Genomic DNA, 24,487 nt, shown 5'->3' with positions numbered 1-24,487 from the left:
CTCCAGATCAGAACCAACGTGAATACCACCCTAACTCCTGTTATTAGTTTTAAATACTTGGACATATGGTTTGACTCACATTAAACATTCGGGATGCACATTTATACCCTGACATCCAAAACCTTTGCCAAACTAGGTGTACTTTATAGGAACAAATCCTCCCTAAGTCTGCTGGTCAGAAAGCGCATCGCACAGCAGATGCTAATGCCAATTATAGACTATGGGGACATAGTATACAACTTGGCACCCCAAACCCACCCTAGCAAACGTGATACCCTCTACAATTCAATATGCCATTTTGTTCTCCAATGCAAATACAACACACATCACTGCGAAATGCTCAATGAACTAGATTGATCATCACTTGAGTCTAGGCGCAAAGTTCATCTCGCCTGAAATACTTTCTGGGCAAGCTTCCCGTCTAGCAGAACAAGCGCCTCACCCCTACAACATGCAGCACTTATCATCTGAGATCTGACTCCAAAAGACTGTTCATGGTTCCAAGGTTCAGCCAAGTATCCGGCAGCTCCTCTTTCTCTTACCGTGCACCCCAAAATTGGAACAATCTTCCGGAGACTCTCACAGCCACCACCAGTCTAAAATTCTTTCAAAACTAAAGCTGTCTCACATTTTAATCTGGTCTGTAACTGTTACATTCGCCTATAATATATATGATCTTTAACTGTGCATGCAATGTCATATACAATGTATACCCTGTTCACTTATGTAACTATGTATTTGTAACTATGTATTATTTGTCATCATATCTCTATGCCCAGGACATACTTGAAAACGAGAGGTAACTCTCAATGTATTACTTCCTGGTAAAACATTTTATAAATAAATAAATAAATGCAGGCTCCACCTTTTATTCAATTTAGTCACTAAATGTTAAAAAAATAAGAGTCATTTGACAGCCCATGGTTTTTGATGTTATTTGTGACAGAATCAAAAAAGTGTATTCTATGCTGAAAAAACAGGAACCAGAGTTGCTGTCAAAATATTTCAGCCTTCTATAAATTACATAAAAAATCTCATTCCAGAGACATCTTCTTTTAATTTTTTTCTCAACATTTTGAGGAAGATTTGATAGAAAATATTACCTGTCTTTGGTCCTATGTAGAACTTTGGAGGGTTTCCAAAATCACCTCCAGCAATGGTAAACTTCAGATTATTAAATGGCCAATCAAGGTCTTCAAATCTGACGGCCCCAACCAAGGAATCCACAGGACTGTTTTCATGCACATGGAACACGTTTGGCAACGGCTTTGGGATCAGTTCATTCACACGGGTAACTCTTACAATAATAGTAACAGTACCTACATAAAAAGAGAACCAAATGTTTATTTCATTTTGAATTCAGGAAATCAGAAGTAATATGTTCTTTCATTGTGAAGTACTTTTCAATACACTGGAGCAATGTAATGCAGATGTTTCTCATTCTATATCTGACCTTTTTTTTTTTGCTTTCTCTCTGTTATTCTACAGTACATATACTTTTTCACATTCATCTAAGAATCAAGAAAAAACAAAAAATAGAACTTCAACAAGTCAAGATGTCTGCTTATTGTATACATAGAAGAAGTTTATAGCTGATTTCAGCAGAACCTACAATTACCAGCATTTAAGACATTGAGGACGTCTTTCACTTTGGGGTCTGTTCAACAAAGTCAAATAAAATATTTTTTTTGTTTTTAAAGCAGAAGCATAATTTCTGGCAGATAATGTTCTTTCCTCAATCTTTTCCATGGCAGTAAAGATGTATAGGTAAGCCCCTACCTCAGAAAAGGCACACCTCCTTTACACAGCGTCTTGCAGTATTCGCAAAGATACATGTGACGCCACACACCAAACGACCATAACCAGCAAAAAATGAAAGGGAGGAAAGTAACACTGCCATGGAGGATAGAGGAAAGAAAATTATTGGTAAGAAAATAATTTTTCTTTTCTCTTTCCCCTCCACAGTGTCAGATTTCCCGTTAGACCAGGGACTAAGACGGCAACATTTTGGGGCGGCAAAAATGTCCGCATCTGACATGCTTTCGGCGTATCGGACCTAATGGGAAGGGACTTACTTACCTGTGCCGGCCGCCTCCGTTCTGCCGCCCTGCTTCTCCTTCAAAATCGAGCGTCAAATGATGCAGCGGATGTCACAAATGACGTCAAACGGCATCTCGTTGCCATGGCAACCATGGCGGTAAATGACATCATGATGTTGCGTTACCATGGTAATGCAACACCATGCGACGTCACGTTGGTGACGTCTACAATATCATCTGATGCTGGATTCTGAAGGGGAAGCAGGGCGGCAGACACAGGTGGCAGACACAGGTAAGTGCCTAAGGACGGCAGATTTGGAAATCCGCATGGCAGGAAAGTTGAATGGAAAGTACCACAGTAGTTCCCAAATGGAGAGAAACAGAATACCATAAATGTATACACTGTGACAGAGTCATGTATTCTGTATGCTAGTGAGGTGAAGTATGTGTGCTATACAGCAGGGGAGCGCAAACTTTTTAAGCTGCGGCCCCCTTCCTGGCCTCCCCCGGTCTTGCTCTCCTACCTCCCAGACACGTCAAATGACGCTCCGGGGTCACGCGACCCATGGCATAATTTGACGCCGTTACGTCATGTCACATGACCCCGCGGCGTCATTTGACGCCGCATTGCCATTGAGGCGCGGCTGAATCTTGGTAAGTTTTAGTAAAAAATATAAATAGACAGCACACAAAGAGCCTATATTGGAGTGAATAGAAGTGGTGCAAACAGTTAGACAATTTTCGATCCCATTTGTCTCCACTTATAGTACTTTCAGCGGTCATATCAAGAATATCATCCTTAAACATTGGCACCTGCTTGGGTCTGATCCTCTTCTTACACCAATATTGGGACACAGACCACTGTTTTCATACAACTTTTTGCAAGAATTTGAAGGATAGCTTAATTAAAGCTGACATAGGTGGCACAACTCAGTTCCAAACCTTTTTGGGCCCACCCAGAAAGGGGCGTTATCGTTGCTGCAGTTGCAGTCAGTGAGATAGCCTCCAGGAAGGCAATACATTTACTCATCCACGTACAGGACAATCTTTCAATAGCCATAGTTTTTTTTTACCTGCCTATCAAGGAATGTCATTTACTTTATTAAATGTCCGTGCGGATTAGGTTATGTGGGGAAAACCACCCAATGTGTGAAGGACAGAATCCGACAGCACTAGGCAGCGATCCAGCGATGTGATCAAGAGGCACCTGTGGCACACCACTTCACACAAGCTGGTCACAATCCTAGTCAACTCCGATTTCATATGATCGATGGTGTGTATAAGAGCAGACATTGTATTGTATTGTATGTATGTCTTTATTTATATAGCGCCATTAATGTACATAGCGCTTCACAGTAGTAATACACATGGTAATCAAATAAATAACAGATAATATAAATAACAGATCATGGGAATAAGTGCTTTAGACATAAAAGTATAATAACTGGGGGGAAAGGGGAGAGAGGTGGAATAAACCCCGCTCAGTCAGTGGCATATGAGAGTAGAGACTGGAGTGGTGCTATCAGGGACAAAGGGTAAACTGGAAAACAAGGAAAAGAATCCCAAGGGGATGCACTCACTTATAAGGAACTCAAAAATAAATAAATTTTAATGATATCAAAGCAAACTACTAATTAAAACCTAACGGGAAAGGCGCATGTTTGTCACAGCTATTTACGGGGCACTGGCTATCAACCTATTTCTGGATATGAGCACTATTGTAAGTGATCCAGACAAAAGGCTGAGTAGTAATAGTCTGGTGGACAAGTATCTGCTCAGGTAAATAAACAAACACAGTCCCATCCACAAGTCTTAACACTAAAGACTTGTTGGTGGGACTGTGTTTATTTACCTGAGCAGATACATATCCATATCACCTTGTCCACCAGACTATTGCTACTCAGCCTTTTGTCTGGATCACTTACAATAGTGCTCATATCCAGAAATCCCCTTGGGATTCTTTTCCTTGTTTTTCAGTTAGACATAAAAGTAACATTAAGGAAGAGGAGTCCCTGACCGAGGAGCTTACAGTCTAATTGGTAGGTAGGGAGAACGTACAGAGACAGTAGGAGGGAGTTCTGGTAAGTGCGTCTGCAGGGGGCCAAGCTTTATGTATCATGTGTTCAGAATATCCACAGTGCTATTCATATGCTTCTTTAAGCAAGTGTGTCTTAAGTTGCGTCTTAAAGGTGGATAGAGAGGATGCTAGTCGGGTACTGAGGGGAAGGGCCTTCCAGAGGTGTGGGGCAGTCGATGAAAAAGGTTTAAGCCGGGAGAGGGCTTTAGATATAAAGGGGGTAGAAAGAAGACATCCTTGAGAAGAACGCAAGAGTCTGGATGGTGCATAACGAGAAATTAGGGCTGAGATGTAAGGAGGGGCAGAAGAGTGTAAAGCTTTAAAAGTGAGGAGAAGAATGGAGTGTGAGATGCGGGATTTGATCGGAAGCCAGGAGAGGGATTTCATGAGGGGAGATGCTGAGACAGATCTAGCAAAGAGTTGCGTGACTCTGGCAGCAGCGTTTAGGATAGATTGTAGGGGAGACAGGTGAGAGGCAGGAAGGCAGGACAGCAGGAGGTTACAGTAGTCAAGACGGAAGAGAATGAGGGCCTGAGTCAGCAGTCGAGCAACAGAGGAAAGGGCGTATCTTTGTTATATTGCGGAGAAAAAAGCAACAGGTTTTAGAAATGTTTTGAATCTGAGGGGCGAATGTGAGAGAGGAGTCGAGTGTGACCCTTAGGAGTGTGCTTGGGCTACTGGGTGAATGATCGTAGTTCCAACAGTAATGTGGAAGGAGGTAGTAGGGCCAGGTTTGGGAGGAAGTATGAGGAGCTCTGTTTTAGCCATGTTGAGTTTATGGCGGCGGAGGGCCACCCAGGATGATATACTGTAGCAGAGAGACATTCAGAAACTTTGGTTTGTACAGCAGGTGTAAGGTCGGATGTTGAAAAGTATATTTGTGTGTCATCAGCATAGAGGTGATATTTAGTAGCAGAGAGACATTCAGAAACTTTGGTTTGTACAGCAGGTGTAAGGTCGGATGTTGAAAAGTATATTTGTGTGTCATCAGCATAGAGGTGATATTTAAACCCAAAAGATGTTATTAGGTCACCTAGAGAGAGTGTGTACAGAGAAAAGAGAAGAGGTCCCAGGACAGAGCCCTGGGTACCCCAACAGAGAGATCAATAGAGGAGGAGGAGGTGTTAGCAGAAGAGACACTGAAAGTACGATGGGAGAGGTAGGATGAGATCCAGGATAGAGCTTTGTTCCGAATACCAAGCGTATGGAGAATGTGAAGGAGAAGAGGGTGGTACACGGTGTCAAATGCTGCAGAGAGGTCGAGTAATATGAGCAGAGTGTAATGACCTCTGTCTTTGGCAGCATGGAGGTCGTCAGTTATTTTAGTGAGGGCTGTTTCCGTGGAGTGAGCAGTGCGGAAGCCAGATTGTAGAGGGTCTAGTAGGGAATAGGTGTTGAGAAAATGGAGCAAGCGAGAGAATACAAGACGTTCAAGGAGTTTAGAGGCAAAAGGCAGGAGAGAGACAGGTCGATAGTTAAAAAGACAGGTAGGGTCAAGCTTGCTGGTTTTGAGTAATGGTATGACTGTTGCATGTTTGAAGGAGGATGGAAAGGTTCCAGAGCAGAGGGAGGAGTTAAAAATGTGTGTGAGCATAGGGATTATAGTAGGACATGGGGGTAATGTGAATAAACTATTACTTCAAAAAGAGACACAGTGGATATGGCGCTTGGGGACTATGACACCTGAAGATATAAACAAGGAAATAAATCTGAGCTGCTATTTTTAATCCTATACTAGATTCCAGTGTGTCAGTTCCTTCTGTGTACAGTTTGGTCCTTTCGCCGTTGTCCAGTTTCATACAGTAATATATCCTGTTTACGATCCATAGATCTGCTCACCATGACTTGGTTGCCCCCATTTGAAGTGTGTGTCCCTTACCGGCACTGTCATTTTCATCGTCAAGTGTTGTGATCAGTCCTTTGGCACTTTGGCCCCCCTTACCTCTGCCTGTCCCTCTAGTTGCTGTTCTTTCACATTCCATGATATACAGTATTGCCACCAGACATATTGCATTTTTACACTTTTTAGAATATTATTGATATTGTCATATCCATTTTGTAGGAACATTCCGTTTTGGGTTTTCAATAGACTTATATCAGACCAGTATGTTTGTTCTAACTTTGATTAGGCTATTTATATCTACATTGTGTACTGTTGCCTTTAACCTGTTCTTTCTGCATTCTTTTACAAATAGCCATTGCTGCCTTATGTGGATCTTGCTTATTACGATGGAGGGATCACCAGGAAGAGATTGCTTTCCTGTGTGTGGGTCCCTTAGAAGGCCGCCTCGGATCACACTCCTGCTGTGTGTTTACACAGGTTACCCTGACAACAGGGAAGCGTTGATGTGACCGGGAGATCCTGCACCAGCGCATCTAAACCCCGCTATGTCATTGCAACTGAATGGACCAATAGACAACCAAGCAGTCTCTCCAGCCAATTGGAACAGGGCACCATCAGCGCGATGATGTCACATTGAGAAAGTACTGGATTTGATTATATTACTAGGCTGGTACTAGAGCATTTCTTTATGCTCCTCATCTGTGCTATCAAAGTACACGTGCTGAAGGAGCATCTGAGTACCCAGTGTGTACCGTAGAGCAGCATTAGGAGCTGAAGGTCATGCTGAGCATCACCAGAGCATCGATGAGGAGGAGCTTATAGGCCAGGTGACTTAGTATGAGAGGGAGTGTCAGGAATAGCCCTGTCATATTTTCCTATGTCTCCCTCTCTCCCAGTTCCTTTGTCTGTCCACCGAGTGTGCTGCTGTTTTCTGTCTGCTCTGGGTTTTCCTCTGTTACCTCTTGGGTGCTCCTGTCGTCTGTCTCTGTCTGCTTTATAGTTTCCTATTTCCTGCATCTCCTTGTCTTTGCTTTGTTTGTGTCCAGACTCCTTCTGCCTCTGCCCATGATCTGTTCCTTTTTTGTTCATGTGAAGTACTGGTTACATCACTAAAGGTCCTTGCTATTGAACTAACTTGCCCCCGTCTATTTCCTGCTCACCTGCCCTGTTTCTGCTTCCCTACCCTGTTTCTGCCTTCCTGCTGCTGACCCCTGCCTGGACCCTGACAATCCAGCTTGCCGCCTTCCACCGATCCCTGCCTGGACCCTGATGATCCTTGCTGCCACCTGCCAATGAACCCTGCCCGTGACCCCAACAATCCTTGCATTCCTTGCTGTTAAGGCTATTGAGGTCCTATTTTACTCCTGGAGTCCCATGCAGGGAACAAGAGAAAGTACAGAAACAAGAGCAAGCACTGGAGGAGCAGAAAGTAAGAAAGTTGTGAAAGTACTTCAAGAAAGTATATCGCATAACTTCTAGTTATACAATGTAATGGTTAGCACTGGAAGTTAGGAAGTTAGCTTTGGACAGTCAGGGACATTGCTATCTAGTTAGCCTCCCTACTGTGGAGTAGGTTTTGTTTTTATGATTTGTTTTGCCTTGATGGGACAGTGTACCTACATTACTGTGTTTTGGATATGGTTAAATAAACCAAAGGGTTTATTAAAGTCTTAAATGTACCATGTGGACTCTTCCTGACCCTACTGCGAGAGCATTCTGCCACAAAATATACACATCTCGTCCTCTTTTTTCTTTCTGAACTTCTGCATGGCTTGTAACACGTTGCCTCTGCTGAGGCCTGAAAGTTCACACTACCGAATCTGGAGAATGTATGAAGAGAAGACTATTCTGCACCTTTACAAAGTTTTTCCACTTTCGCCTGAGCTTTCTCACCTGTGATATAGCTACCAATCTTGTAGATCTTAGACAAAATGATAGTAATATACTGTATGCTATTCTGCTTCAGGTAAAATCGTGAAACTACAGTAGTGTACTTTCGGAAGGAAGCCAGCATCTGTTTTAAGCACTACTTTATTCTGATTTATTCTTGTGAAACACTCCTCCCATGACAATGCATTCTTTCCCCTACTCTCCTTGCTAATGTGACAGCTACAAGGAAGACAATTTTAAGTGCCAAACATCTCAGGTTGTTTTCAGAAATAGGCTCAAACGGCTCATCCATCAGTGCATCGAGGACCAAATTAAACATCCTAGGATGTAACAAATGGCTTAATCTGAGGTTTTTCTTTCTTGACTGCTTGCAATAACCAGATAATTAAATCATGATTAACTATATGTTCTTTAAAGAGGACCCTGGAAGTACAACTGTAACTTTTAAGGATAATAAAAATAACCCCAACTCAAAGCCAATACTATATGTACGAACTTCAGAATGACTGAAGTTGATGACACTGGAGCTGGTTCTCTTTGTTTGTAATTATACCAAACCGGAAACTTTTTTCCAAATTCTGTATTAAACTTTACACGGTGTGCTCATTTGCATGTCATTACCAAGTATCCCTGGCTGCAGTGGAAGCATTGTAACACATATCAATGTGGCAACCTGAGATTCTGGGGCCCAAACACCTTTGTGAAATAGATCTTCCAATTAATCATCATTGCAGACTTGTAACAATTACCCACTGCAGATATTTTAAAGGCCAGATAGTCTACCTTTTCCCACCAAGGTGCTGATTGTTTGGCCTTATTATTTGAGACAGATCTTTTGAATTATTTTTCCACAAGACCAACAATTAAAGACAACTTCTATTGATGAGTAATGTGTCAATGCGCACAGATTTGTTATGAGCTTTCTGGCTACTTTTACAATGCTCTTTCTACGTTGGAAGAAATGCTCTGACAACAATGGCATTGATGAATACTCCTAGAAAATGTATTCTCTGAGCAGGAATAAAATGACTCTAGTTTCAGTTTTTGCACCATTCATGCTTGTGAAACTTTGGAATTATTATTTTGGTATGCTTTTGTTCTTCTTGAAGTGAATATGCCTTGATATTATCATCTAAATACGTCCAGAATGGCATACAGTAGGAGACAGCTTGAAATGAAGAGACAAACTGGGAGTGTTCACCCATTATACTGTATAGAACCTGAGGAATTGTTTATGTGATACAGCTACAGAATGGCTATCTGTAGGTATGTACGTATCCATAGTCACAATCAAATTTCCGGGCTGAAGGGAATTGGGAATAGATCGAAAAGACTATCTTCAATGGTTTTACACTCAAGAAGGGCTTAAACAGTACCTTCCTTGCAACTCACCCCTCATCTCCAAATACTACCCTAATTGTTCATTTCTTTTCTGCCCATGACCTATAGTATGCCTCTCGTCCTGTCTCGTAACCTCCTATCACTCCTGCCTACAAGATTTGCCACACCTATCACATGCCGTACAAACACTATTAGACTCTCTTCCGGCTTTAAGAATTTAAAAAGCTCCCTGGAAACTTACCTCTTTGTAATCGTATTTGACACCCCTTAACATCCCCATCCCCCAAACTTCATCCTGAGGAATACTCGCATACTGGTCACTTACTTTAACTGTGCCTCTTATTCTCTCTAGATTGTGAGCACTACGAAGCAGGTCCTTCAGTATCTAATGTATCATTTTGAATGTACAGTATTTGTTCCTATTTCTATGTTATTCTCTTTATGTACTGTAACCACTGTTTCCCGTTTGGTACCACGCTGCGGAATATGTTGGCACTTTCAAAATTATTATTTTTATAAATTATTTATAAAGTTATGTTTTTTTTTAATTTTTCACCTGACTCAAGAATGCTACTTGGTTATCCACCTTCACGTCCTTCTACCAGTATAATTATCCAAATAGCATTTATAGCCAACCTGTACTAAAAGAAAACGAATTGGCAAAGTTCAAGGCTGCAACCCGAATTTCACAAACCTTTCATTTTGCAATTTTTAATATTTAATTCTTCAATGAAACCTCTTTAAAGGCAAAGAAAAACAGGCTGTCATTATCCTATGTACTGTATGTGTGCACGCCTTATAAAGAGTCTCTAAAATAACAATGATGTACAATGATTAGTACAGTATATAATGAACAGAATGAGAGATAAGCAATGGCAAGCTCTTACTTGTCAGAGATGGTGTTCCGGCATCAGAAACTTCCACCGACAGAGTATGTTTGAATTGCATTCCAGCAAATGTCAAGTTGTCATAGTCCAAACCTTTGGGTCCAATCTGCTTGGCATACAAATAAAACAGACGTGTACTGTATGATGTTATAGCATTTGTTTTAAAACTAGAACATAAGGAGGACTATTTAAAAGAGTCTTTAAAAAGTTGTAAGGGTCTCATTTAGCGTTATTAAATTGTGGTAAGTGACAAACGGTCTCATTACAGTGCTACATAAGATCAATTTTAATGTCTACAGTGTTTACTAAATTAACAAACACAGTTATGTAGTTTATACTGTAACAATGTTTTTTTTCCATCAAATGTATTCAACTGTTTAAATAGGTATTCATATATCCTAATTTCCAAGCTAAAACTAAATTTATTTAAACACATAATGAACCTCCCAGAAGTATGAGCAAATTAGTTCAAACAAATACAGTAGGAACATATTTTGTATCTAATTCAGATTAATTAATCCTATGGAGTTAGGTTAACCAGTTAAACACATTTGGTATCACATTGAGATTATAGTGTGCAGAGATAATATACTCATACTGTATATAGGAAGTAAAATGTATACATTTTAAAGGCCTTCAAAATCCATGAAAAACCCTTTTGTAAACATTAACTGCTACCTCAAGACTATAGATCAAGACAGCTAAGAGTCTATTTCTAGCATTGTTAAAAGCAGCATTTCCCCAGCGGAATGGGCTAGATTCAATAAATGCCAAGATAGCTTTGTTTGAATTTAATGGGCTAGATTCAATAAATGCCAAGATAGCTTTGTTTGAATTTGGTGTTATTAAAAAAAATGGGATTGCAGTGATACTTTATTAATTATTGCCATCTTCTAGACCAGGCCTGCACAACTTGTAAAGCAAGAAGGGCCGAACTGCTCCAAGGAAAACAGATTCGGGCCGCACGGGTAAAATCATCATCATCATCATATCTCCTCTAGCACCTCTCATCATCACCATCATCATCATCCTCACATCTCCTCCAGCACCCCTCATCAATCTCTCCCAGCACCCCTCATCATCCCAATATATCTGCCCCAGCACCCCTCATCATCCTCATATCTGCCCCAGCACCCCTCATCATCCTCATATCTCCCCCAGCACCCCATCATCATCCTCATCTCTCCCAGCACTCATCATCATCATATATATTCCCCAGAACCCCTCATCCTCATATCTCCCCCTGCACCCCTCATCAACCTTTGCGAGACTCACCCTCTATCTCACACCCCCATCTCTCCCCCTCACCCATACACAATACTCCCCCTCCACATAACACACAATACCCCCCTGCAGACCACACATATCCCACCCCCATGCATCTCACCCCCCTGCACCTCACCACCCCCCTGCACCTCACCTCCCATCACCCCCCTGCACCTCACATCACCCCCCTGCACCACACCTCACATCACCCCTGTACCTCACCTCCCCCCTGCACCTCTCCTCCCCCTGCACATCACCTCACATCACTCTCCCCCTGCACCTCACATCACATCACACCCCTGCAACTCACCTCACATCACTCCACTACACAATCACCTCCACCCTGTACCTCACCCCCCCTGTACCTCACGCCCCCATGCCTCACCTCTCCCCCCTGTACCCCACCTCCCCCCCTGCACCTCACCTCCCCCCTCTGCACCTCACATCACATCCCTGCACCTCACCTCCCCTCACCCCCCCACCCGCACCTCACCTTATTCTCCCCCTACACCTCACATCACGGATGCAGAGCAGGCAGGACTAGCACACTCGCAAGCAGCAGGCACATGAAGTACCACACACATAGAGCATGCAGTCCTGAGAGCAGGCTCAAGGGGGAGGAGGAGGGGGAGAGCTGGCTCCCGGGCAGTGTGAAAACTGGCTCGCATGGGGGAAAGCGGGTTCGTGGGGGGGAAAGCAGGCTTGCGGGAGGGAAAGCAGGCTTGGGAGGAAGGAGGACAGGGAAAGCTGCCATAGGCCGCACAATGAGTGCAGGCGGGCCGCGTGTTGTGCAGGCCTGTTCTAGACTTTAAACTTTCATGAGCAGGGCCCTCATTACCTTTTGTATCTGTGCTTGTTTGTCTTTATATGGCATACAATTCTGACTATGTAATATATATAATTCTGTACCCCCATTGTACCGCGCTGCAGAATATGTCTGCGCTTTGCAAATAAGCGATAATAATATTCACAATATAAAAGGTGTGTAGGAGTAGCTCCGTGGCTAATTCTATACACCTGATACATAAAGTTTGGCCCCCTGCAGATGCACTTACCTGAACTCCCTCCTACTGTCTCTGTACGTTCTTCCTACCTACCAATTAGATTGTAAGCTCTTCGGAGCAGGGTCTCCTTTTCCTAATTGTTACTTTTATGTCTGAAGCGCTTATTCCCATGATCTGTTATTTGTATTATTTGTTATTTATATGATTGTCACGTGTATTACTGCTGTGAAGCGCTATGTACATTAATGGAGCTACAGTATATAAATAAAGACATATACACATACATACATTTAGCCATAAATGGGTTGCTACAGTATATGGAACTCATTTGCATACATGAAAAATGTATTAATGCTTCAATAAATAATGCTAGTGATAGAAATTAGCCATAACTCAAAAGCAGCGTTAATCAGTACTAGCAAAGTGTTGTGAAGTGGTTTACAGATATCACACTTTTCTACCATAGAGTTATATAATTGAAGAAAATAAGGCACAAGGAAAAAGACCAACATTTTGGGGGCTGTCATGTTTTCTATGCACAATATAATAATTTAAATCACTTCTTGTACCTGTTTGCCTTATTTGGCACTTTATTCCCCCCCCGGTATGGAGTGAGAATGCTTATGTTATAGGGAACATATATTTTCATTTCCTACATTACAATGGGCATTTAACCAATTTGATTATATATTAGCTTTTACAAAACCCTTCAGCGGAAAATAATGTAACCCCTTTGTGTCTGAAGCAACTTATGGCTTTCAAAAGAATGACTTCAGGTACCCAAGGCAACGTAAAACATACGTGTAAACCTACAAATAAAATACAAAAACTATATGATTTGTATGTGAAAATATTAAGCTTTTAGAATCACAAGTGCCCAACTTGTGATGAGGTGACCCGTCTAAGGGATTAATATATTAATATGTTCCACATTTTTCATTTTATTGTATCATCTGTTCTCCGTTGCATAGTCATCTATCTTATGTATATAGTGGCCAGTATACTGTTACATAGGCAAGGTAGGCCAACTCCAGGATCGGGTAGATGATAAAAATTGGTCATATGTTTTTTGTCAGTAGTTTGATATCACCAGGAGTTTAGTGAACATGTGAATAAGTAATGTGGCACGAACTGCTCCCTTGCATGCTCATTTGCATAAGCATCTTCAAAAAATAACGTTGACATGTCACTACTGTAAAAAGTCCCTTGCGTTATCACTGCATTAATGCGGCATTCATTACGACTTTACTGAATAGGTTCATAAATAATATTGCAAGACCAAAGAAAAAAATACGTTTCTCTCCACAGACAGAGGGAAACTAAAATACCCAATTATGTGCACTCTCTGGACACCTAAAGGGAACACAGGTCGTAAAAAGATGTAATCAGTGATCGTGACTAGCGTAGAGAAAACACCAGGTGTTTTTACAAAAGTAAGTAAAATTGGCAGCAATTCTTTTTTCGTTTTTTGACCATTGGTGAATTGAGCCCAATGTAATCAAGCGCCGTGTGTTGTCTTAAAGAATGCTTATACCGTATCATCACATTATTGTGAGCATGGGGAACAAGGGAATTAGCTAGAACAAATAAGTTAATTTGGTGTATCAATGTCTGTGTCATGGACTGTAGAGAAAACACCAATCACAAGTTTATTAAAAATGTATTCTGCCAGAAATAAATACAATTAGTAATGTACGGACAGATTGATAAAAGGGTCACAAAGATACTACACACATAAACATCAGTTATAATTATATACAGTTTGTATTTGTAAACACATCCATTGCAATTCCTAGTACAGTGTGACCAAAGGCATTGGATATTACAATATATTTGTTAATAAATAGTACCAAGGAAATCCTTTATCAAATGTGCCTCATATAACTTATAATATTAGCTTACAATTTAAATGCTATACCGATTATAGTGTAAAAAAATAATAAGCAACTCTAAACACTCATGGATTTTCTTTCCTTGTTTTACAGTATATTGCAGTTTTTCTGGGTGTACATAACACAATCTTACCAAATGTAATGAACCTATGTAGACATGTGGATACACTTGTGAATGTATTGACTCCACTGATCAGAAATGGCAATCTGAAGGTCTTAATGTTTTTGATTGTTTAGCCTCTAAATATAAGAAGCTTTGGGTGTTTTAAAGTACAGTATGTACAGTAACTATTTTCCCCTTGGATTTATGTGTCAGTACTGTAAGTTCATTTTTTGATGGTACATCTATAAACAATTGTTACATTTAATGACTCCTTATCAATATCCTAATTGTTTGTTCATAATGTGAAAAAGTTAATTGTATTTACATTTCTGAGTAAATATATATAATATATAATAGATCCCATTCAATTAACCATTTAGGATGTAGGGTCTTATTCTATATCTGCCCCAAGTGACTGATCAGACCCTATTCTACTCAATAAAGTCAATGGGAAAGTTGGAATAAAACAGCCAGATAGGTGATATAGAATATAGGTAATTGTATGGGGCCAACATTTTTCCACAGAGCAGGAGAATGTGAGAATGAGGCCAATTCTATGACAAAGAGTACAATTTATGTCAAAGCAAACTGATACAATAGGAAGGAGATCACTGCCCAATTAAGTTTCTAATCTAGAACAGGGGTGCGCAAACTGGGGGGCTTGAGATTTTCAGGGGGGGGGGCAGTGCTAACAGAGGCCCCACACTTTTCCCCAAAGCATTTACATAAAATGTCGGGGGACCGTGCAAGGACTCTCTTACCTTGTCTCTGACGGCGCGTCGCCACTGCAACATAGTGTAAAATTATGCAGCGGTGTTACCATGGCAATGCAACATCAAATGACCCTGCTGCGTAATTTGACGCCATAGACAAGGTAAGAGGGGTGAAGTGCGGGCAGGGGGGAGCAGTTAGGAGGGCACAGGAGAAAAAGTTTGTGCACCCCTGATCTAGATGATTGACTAGGGACTGACTACATTGCTATCTGAGTGTATAACAGGTATTATCAATATACTCACAGTAACCTTGTTGTCAGTAAGCGTAAATTTATCAGCTGAAAAGCGATCAAGAATATTCATTTTATATTTGAGGACATTATTAGGGTTTGCTAAGTCTTTATCCCAACACTCAAGTGGCAACAGAAGTGTGCCGATAGCAATTGTTTCAGCAACTTCCACCCTATGGGAACATTGACAGTAAAATGAATTAAGACATACACAATGTCAAAAACAAAACCCTTATGATTTTTAAAAACAAAACTCAAAAATTATTTAGGTCCAGAGCTAGAACAACAGATCCAGAGCCCATCTCTACAGTGCAGTCAAAAACTTCAGGTGTTTCTCGCCGTATCTTTTTCAATTTTTTCCAGTTGTATTATTTTAGTTTTCCAATTGTTTTTATGATTTTAGCCTTATCTGAAACAGTTCTTATGCTTTGTTATACTATTTTACCAATTTCCATGCGTGATTGGGATTTTCACCAAATAATGTAAAGAAAACTCTAAACTAAAATCTGACAAATCAAGTTTTAGCAAAACAAGAACAAAAAACAAAACACAGATTTTTATAGAACCAAAACCGCATCCAAAACAAATCACAATTCTTTTATACAGACAATACGAAAACCTGAGTTAAAGTGTCCACTCTTACAATATTGTATATACTGTAAAATCTCATACGTTTTCATTCACAGAGGTAAAGTTAATTGGAACCCAAACACAAGGCACACAGGTTCAGGTAATTTAAATTCCTCTCATATTTAGCTAGTAAGAGAGTTTTTTTTTATAATGATAGGCGTATTATTTTCTGCAGTGAAACTACAAACTACTTACATTTGATGATATAGAAATGTAGGGAAACAGTGTATAAATATAGAGGATTAGATCAAAATGAGGAATAATGCAACCTGTAATGTTGCAGTTTTTATTTCCTGATTTAAACAGTACAGTACTTTTATATGCACTGTACAGTATTAAAAATCTTTCTCCTACATAAAGTACATTTGAGTGCCTCTTTTCTTTCTCTGTTTATATATCAATTTTCTTAATCACAAAGAAAAATTTAAGGTTTTAATGTTTGACAAAGATACTTAGATTTTTATTGATAGAAGTAAGTCAACATGATACCAACCGATGTCTTATTTCTATGAATTTTTGTTTTGTTGCTTGTTCTCTTTGCTTTCATGGCCTCCTTACTCTAACACAAGGGTGTGCAAACTGTGGGACGCAAGATTTACTAGGGGGGAGGCGGCGGTTACAGAAGCCCTGCGCCCTTCCCCAAGGCATTTTTAATTACAGGTAAGTCCCTTGCTACACGTAAAGAAAAAACCCGCACAGCTATAGTTTTAATGAACCAGAGTGAGGTGCTGACTGGGTGGGAACGTAAGTATACACAGAAGAAAAAGGAACCCAGTCTTCAAGCACTCTATCACCAATACATGTGTAATTGTAAGGTTAAAAAACTTTATTAATTAGCAATGAATAAAAAAAAGGGAGTTAAAATACAATTAAATAGTAAGTCAACCGCATGTGACTGTATCATTAGTAACCCAGCTATGGCTAGGTGGGTAGATGTACATATGGAGATCCCTAATAGATATTCGGGATCTAGTGCTATGCTAATAGCTGCCTAAAGATATAGGTAGAGGGGCCGTTGTGAACCCACTTGGAAAAGTGTGTCTAAATGTTGATGTATCAGGGCGTATGTTGTAACGCGCTGTATAGGCAAACTTTATATAGTGTGTACATTAACACACTCTAGCATGATATGCGGTAGTCAAACCAGTAGAGTGACTCCCTGTATTGTGTTTGTGTTGGTGTTTGGGCTAACCAAAAAACCTCAAGATAGTGACCTATACAGCCCTCACTAAAGGAAATACGGGCAGACAGGTAAGGTATAGATACTGAGAGGTTTGGTGTGAGATTGTTTGGCATAAGTAAGGCACTAAATAGAGCCACTATAATACCTTTATAGCAGATGGTGTATTGTAGATAGTCTGTAAGCACCATGCGCAGATAATGTGAGAACGTACAGGAGTGATTCTAAAGGCGGCATATACGTGCAACGCTTGTACTGGTAGAGACACATATACACTCCTGTCGGAGACTGTGTCCTCGTGATCTATCTATAACAGCTGTTGCAAACGGTTCTTTTACCTCAGGTAAGTGCGGTGTGTGTGGTTAATGCAGTCCCCCAGCACACGCAGATAGTTAACCCTTGATTAGCGGGATGCAAGGGTGCGCAAGTGGGTGTAGCATTGCATAACCACCACAGCGTTACGAGGGTTAAGACACTCCTGCAGTACCCGTAGTCTGAGTGTTCACTCTAAGGCAATAGTCAAATCCAGACAGTAAGGGAAGCTGGAATAAGTAAACTCACGACTCAGGTCACTGAGATACTGCTAAGGAGACAGCCGAAAGACGCCGTGTATGTGCACTAAACTTGCCAATGCTCACAGCTGATTAGCATATGTTGCCAGTGGGAGGTAAGTATATTGAGGCTAGGTCACGTAGACCTGTAGTCCACCCCACCCCCACTCAATAGACAACGTGTATACACCATACAACAGGCAGACAGAAAACTGGTCTAACTTCTAACCGCATTGTCCCCTATATCAGTGCTGATCATAGGTATATCAGCGCTGATATGCTCGAGGGCATGCCTAGCTAGTAAGTGGGCTGGTAGATGGCCTACCTCCTGCACACGTGGGAAGCTTTCATTTTTAATATAGCCTTGTATGGAAATTGCTCCACGCTATTGTACAAACAGCTACCCCCGGTGTTTATTGACAATTGGATCGTGCATGTTTTATCTTACTGCGGGATCCTCATGCCCCGAGGGGCCATCTACCAGCCCACTTACTAGCTAGGCATAACCTCGAGCATATCAGTGCTGATATACCTATGATCAGCGCTGATATAGGGGACAATGCGGTTAGAAGTTAGACCAGTTTTCTGTCTGCCTGTTGTATGGTGTATACACGTGACCTACCCACAATATACTTACCTCCCGCTGACAACATATGCTAATCAGCTTTGAGCATTGGCAAGTTTAGTGCACACACACGGCGTCTTTCGGCTGTCTCCTTAGCAGTATCTCAGTGACCTGAGTCGTGAGTTTACTTATTCCAGCTTCCCTTACTGTCTGGATTTGACAAAGTTCCTGCTAGGAACGAAACGCGTCAGAGTTTGCTCTGCAGCGAATTTCAGTGTAATATGCACAAATAAATACTTTTTTATTATTCATTGCGTGTCTGCATTCATACCCCGGCGGCAGCAGTGAACCGCCTCGCAACCTTCTATTTTTGGATTTGACTATTGCCTTAGAGTGAACACTCAGACTACGGGTACTGCAGGAGTGACTTAACCCTCGTAATGCTGTGGTGGTTATGCAATGTTACACCCACTTGCGCACCCTCGCATCCCGCTAATCAAGGGTTAACTATCTGCGTGTGCTGGGGGACTGCATTAACCACACACACCGCACTTACCTGAGGTAAAAGAACCGTTTGCAACAGCTGTTATAGATAGATCACGAGGACACAGTCTCCGACAGGAGTGTATATGTGTCTCTACCAGTACAAGCGTTGCACGTATATGCCGCCTTTAGAATCACTCCTGTACGTTCTCACATTATCTGCGCATGGTGCTTACAGACTATCTACAATACACCATCTGCTATAAAGGTATTATAGTGGCTCTATTTAGTGCCTTACTTATGCCAAACAATCTCACACCAAACCTCTCAGTATCTATACCTTACCTGTCTGCCCGTATTTCCTTTAGTGAGGGCTGTATAGGTCACTATCTTGAGGTTTTTTGGTTAGCCCAAACACCAACACAAACACAATACAGGGAGTCACTCTACTGGTTTGACTACCGCATATCATGCTATATAAAGTTTGCCTATACAGCGCGTTACAACATACGCCCTGATACATCAACATTTAGACACACTTTTCCAAGTGGGTTCACAACGGCCCCTCTACCTATATCTTTAGGCAGCTATTAACATAGCACTAGATCCCGAATATCTATTAGGGATCTCCATATGTACATCTACCCACCTAGCCATAGCTGGGTTACTAATGATACAGTCACCTGCTGTTGACTTACTATTTAATTGTATTTTAACTCCCTTTATTTTATTCATTGCTAAATAATAAAGTTTTTTAACCTTACAATTACACATGTATTGGTGATAGAGTGCTTGAAGACTGGGTTCCTTTTTCTTCTGTGTATACAGGTAAGTCCCTTACCTGCTGCCAGACGGGTCTTTGGCGACGCATCGCCATGATGACATCATGTGACGCGTTGCCATGACAACGTCCATCAAATTAAGCTGCGGGGTCACATGACGTGACATCACGTGACCCGTGACGTCATTTGACACCGGGTTCTAACCGAAGGAGGGCGCAAACGCTGGAGCTCCCAGGCAGGGGGGTGCACACCAAAAACTTTGCGCACCCCTGCTCTAGCACACTACCTGGGATTCACTGAGTTTCGCTAATGATTATCAGAGCTAGATCCAACGTTAACTGCCAGTGACTAATCAGAGCTTAGAGATTCTGTGTATAAGCAGACGTTCAAAACTCAATATTAATATAGCTGTACTTACACATTTGGATAGCCATTACATTGAGGGTGGTTATCATTAACGTCTGTCAGTCTGACTATTAAATCTGCCACTGTGGTATGCACTCTGTCATTGTCAAAAGCTTGGACCTTTAATCTTTGCTCACGATGGATGGCAACGTCTTCATAGTCCAAAGGATAGGACATTTTTATTTCACCAGAATCTAAATTCCAAAAATGGCAGAGGGTTAGTATCTGCTACTGCATGAACTGTTTAACCATTTAACCACTAAGTGTCAATGCATTGTTCAACCTGCTTTATCCGTGAGCAGCTTATTTGTTGTTTTAATCTTTTCATCACTTGCAATTAGAGATGGCGAACCAGTCCAAATTCATTTCCTGAGTTTACCATTCAAAATCCAATCCGCGATGTAAAACCCGCAGACTGATTGTTACACATTCAATCCACATGGATTCATCCAAATCCACCATTGGATACAATCCGCTGGTGGATTTTAACAATCCATCTGTGGATTCCGCAATCATTTTATGGATTTTAAAATTCCATTCCGGGGATTCAGCAATCCGGGATTGAATTCTAAAAATCCATCAACGGATTGCGTAATCCGCAGATGGATTGTCGGTGTTACAAAAAAATCTGCAAAAGGCAAATCGCCATTTTTGAGCCTGAAGCAGATCCAATCCCGCAAAAAAAAAAATCACCCTTCGCTAATTACAATAGACAGCTTTCTAATTCACTAATCTAATTTATTTGTTGTTGCACAGTGTATTACATTATAAACTAGATTAGTAGTCAACATATTATTGACAATAATAAATATCACTTGTTTGCACTCTTTTTTCCCCGTTGCATAACAACCACACTATGGTGCCTATTCAGGTAGCTCCAATAAATGACTTATCAACAGTTTTGAGCACATTGAGCGAGTTTGCATGTGTAGCTATTCAGAGAGCTCCATTAACATGCCAAATTCACTGAAAAACTGCTTCTTCCCGATCGATAGAACTCCCACTCAAAGAAACCGAGCTCACAAAATGCTCAAGCTCGCATTTTTTGACAAATCGAGCAACTCGGGTACTTCCGAGATGCACATCACGGCTGCAACTCGGCGAGATGGGACCCACGATGTGCATATGAAGCAGAAAATGTATTGTTGCTACATCAGATTGAAGCTGGGGTTCTCAGCAGCTGAACCACATTAATACGAGCTCTGGGGACACCCCATTTCAATCCAATGTAATAAAAATACATTTAGTGTCAGCTTCATTACGTTAGTGGCTAACAGCTAAGGTAATGAATGGGTTAAATCTCAGCGCCCAGTGTGTTGGTGACAGAGGCGGTGGGTGAAGCTTGTAGTTGCCCCAGGGTGGGTGTTTAGGCAAAAGGGAGGGTTGCGGGAGCAGTTAACCCCTTCATTATCTTAGCGGCTACAACTGCTAAGGTAAAGAATGGGTTAACCACTCCCACTACCCAACCGTAGGCCTAAACACCCACCACGGGCCAAATAACACCTTTAATAGTTGCCCCATGGTGGGTATTAAGGCCTTATAGGAAGGATAACCCCTCTCGTTCCTTTTCTATTATAACCGCTATGCTAATTAAGGGGTTAACTACTCCTGAAAGGTCTAAACACACTCCCTGGGGCAACTATCCCCTTCACCCACCCCCCCTACCACCAACACCACACAGGAATGGGCAAACGTGCTAATAGCCAAAGATGGCTAATAGAGCTTTTGTCCATTCAAATAATCATTACAGTTCAATACACTCAAATCCATTACAATAAAATATGCATTACTATAAAAACAAAACGCTAGCCATTAAATCCACTGATTTTCACTATGGTAATCTATGCCCTCACTGGGTCACAGAGAGCCACATTGGCAAGCAATGGCCACCTAACAACCACCCCCTCCTCCAACCCTCCGCCCACTCCAACACAAACTGTAATGGGCAAAAGGCCTATTATTAATTTCTGGATAAAAGCGCATTTGTCCATTAAAAATAAAACATTAGCCAGCATATAGTAAATAAAAGTTGTACTTACCCCACCAGGATGAAGGCCGTTCTCATCATTTTCCATGGGCAGCAATAGTGAAATAAAAAAACTGACTACTGGCCACTAACTCCTTAATTGCCTTAGCGGTTATTAACCTCTATGGTCATTAAGGGGTTAAGCCTGCTCCCCCCGCTACCCACCTGGGATGCCTAACCACCCTCCCCATGGCAGTTACCCCCAATAGATTTGTTTACATTAGAAAAGAGGCGTCTAAGATGGGATATGATAAATATATACAATGTAGCTAGGACTGGTTCTTGTCTACCAGTCTGCTTCCCTGGCAGTAAGGCCTGGTAAGAGCAGGCCTGCCAGTACTAATCATGGGTTTTCCCCACTCCCAGCATTACCATTGAGTGACAGGGGAGGAGGTGGAACTCGGCCTGAATTTACCCAATCCTGGGTCAGACATGGTGCCCTCCTCGTGGCTGTACTTAAGGGAATTGCCACCCAAAATGAGGGAGTGCCTCTCCCCCCTTGAGAGAGGCAGGTCACACCACAGGTTGCCTGACATTGGGCCTTCTCTGTTCCTCTTCACCTTGATGGAGAGTGAGTCTGGACCTTTCCTCTGCCTCTGCTAGAGGGACAGGGAAGAACAAGGACAGCTGAGGGGGCCCTTAACCCATAGTGGATGTCCAGGAATCATCCTACAGCTGGGTAGCCGACTCAGAGACTGTATTGGGCAGGCCACTGTCGTGCTTGTGAGTACTGACCCAATAAAACCTTTCCTGTTTCATATACCTCCTGCCTGGTGTGTGATCTTACTGGGGAAGGAGAGGGAGTATTTCTATCGTAGGAGATCGCCTCCATACATCTGGAGCCTGCGGCAGATGGAGGCGCTGTACCAGTAGAGACCAATATGGGGTATGTACCCCAGAGACCTGTCCTGTGTTCCCACAACCATCGGCGGATGACTCAGCCCTCCTGTTAGCATGCACCACACACACGAGGTAATGGCCAAATCTTCCACCGGGTGGGGGAAACACAGTTACACAAATATATTTGTAGACAATACAAGGAGCTTTCAAAATAACTAGTCATTCCAAGGGCAGTACAAATGTAGAAAACAGTTCCAGCATTCTATAAAAATATACAGAAAACATATCGTTGAAAAAGTATCAATATGTATTAAACAGACAAAAAAAATACTGTAGTGCCGACGAGTTTTCTAAAACAAATCTGGGGCAATCACCAACAAGACCCAGGAACATTCCGGGTACATCCTGGGTACATGCTGCAACATTTCCCTGACATTTCTGCAGACAGACTAATGGCCCATCGGATTAACAGCGGGGGTCCCTGGCAGTCCCATTCAAACTGAATGGGACTGCCAGGGACCCCTGCTGTATTAATCAGATGGGCCATTAGTCTCTGCAGAAATGTCACTGAAATGTTTGTAGCATGTACCGAGCATGTACCCAGCATGTACCTGGATCTTGTTGGTGATAGCCCCAGATTTTCTAAGGCAAGTTTAAGGCAAGTTTTAGAATACTCGTCGGCGCACCTGTAGCACGAGGGTGGTATATGGGGAGAAAAAGAATTCAGAGAAAAAAACATACACATTTACCAATAAAACAGAACAGGATAACAGGAGAAAAGCAGGCATCAGCCTAGAGTGCCATAATATGAATGAGGATTGGCGCCTCGGGTCCCCACCGGCCCTATACTTGACCTGTTTTTTATTGGCTCCTAACTGTAAAAGTACTGAGAAGCAAATGTTTCAGTTCTACGTAACACATGATTTCAACAGTGTTCATCTAAAATATTGAGATGTTTTCTTTTCAGAGTTGGCACAGATTGACCCATTTATCTAATAGAGAAATCAAGACAGAAACAGTAAATATCGGCACAGTAATTAATAGATGGAATCTCAGTATGCTGTGCAGACTTAACTCTGCTAAATTTACATAAACAAATCTTAATGCTTGGCAATAATCAAGACGATTGCACCGTGATATTCAAATAGTCCCATTGTATTGTGGATAGAGATGGGAAAAAAATAGAACAACATTACTACATATTAAGAATATCCAAATAATTTGGACTGCAATCATTTACAGTTATAGAGTATTTTTTCTGTTCTTTATCTTACCTTCATTTATAAAATATCCATGGTAAACAGTGAAAAACTCATAGCGTACTGTGTCACCAACATCTTTGTCTTTTGCCCGTACTGTGTATATAACTGTACCAGAGGCAAGATTTTCAGGTACTTCAATAGGTGTATTGTGCAATCCTCTATTGAAACAAGCAGAATATAATTTAGGGAACACCTTAACAGACTACATACTGTTTGTACTAAGATTGTAATTTAAAAAAATTCTTTGCGTCACAATTTGAGTGCTACTAAGTAATACAAACCTTTAAAAAATGTGGACTGTATGAATGCATTCCTACACATGACACATACAATTGTTGTTGTTCACTGATGCAATTTAAATAATACAAAAATAACAAGTAGTTTTTTATTCAGAACTTGTATTAGAAAATATAAATAA

The 24,487-nt window shown here is 41.4% G+C and overlaps 1 protein-coding gene across 2 annotated transcripts in view; it reads right to left on the bottom strand.

Annotated features, from left to right (window-relative positions):
* The window catches only part of LOC142494904 (cadherin-related family member 4-like), a 91,380-nt gene that overhangs the window by 34,668 nt on the left and 32,225 nt on the right, over positions 1 to 24,487 (bottom strand). For both annotated transcript variants that reach the window (XM_075599583.1, XM_075599584.1), the window contains exons 12-16: positions 24,082 to 24,227; positions 19,955 to 20,135; positions 15,359 to 15,518; positions 10,078 to 10,183; positions 1,104 to 1,319 (exon numbers count right to left, since the gene is read on the bottom strand). In XM_075599583.1, coding sequence (XP_075455698.1) covers positions 1,104 to 1,319; positions 10,078 to 10,183; positions 15,359 to 15,518; positions 19,955 to 20,135; positions 24,082 to 24,227 — 809 coding nt within the window. The remainder of the gene's footprint in view (positions 1 to 1,103; positions 1,320 to 10,077; positions 10,184 to 15,358; positions 15,519 to 19,954; positions 20,136 to 24,081; positions 24,228 to 24,487) is intronic.

Source organism: Ascaphus truei, chromosome 5, assembly GCF_040206685.1.
Source record: "Ascaphus truei isolate aAscTru1 chromosome 5, aAscTru1.hap1, whole genome shotgun sequence".
Taxonomy (NCBI): Eukaryota; Metazoa; Chordata; class Amphibia; order Anura; family Ascaphidae; genus Ascaphus; species Ascaphus truei.
Note: the sequence above shows the minus strand (reverse complement) of the source record. Positions and strands in the feature narration are given on the sequence as shown.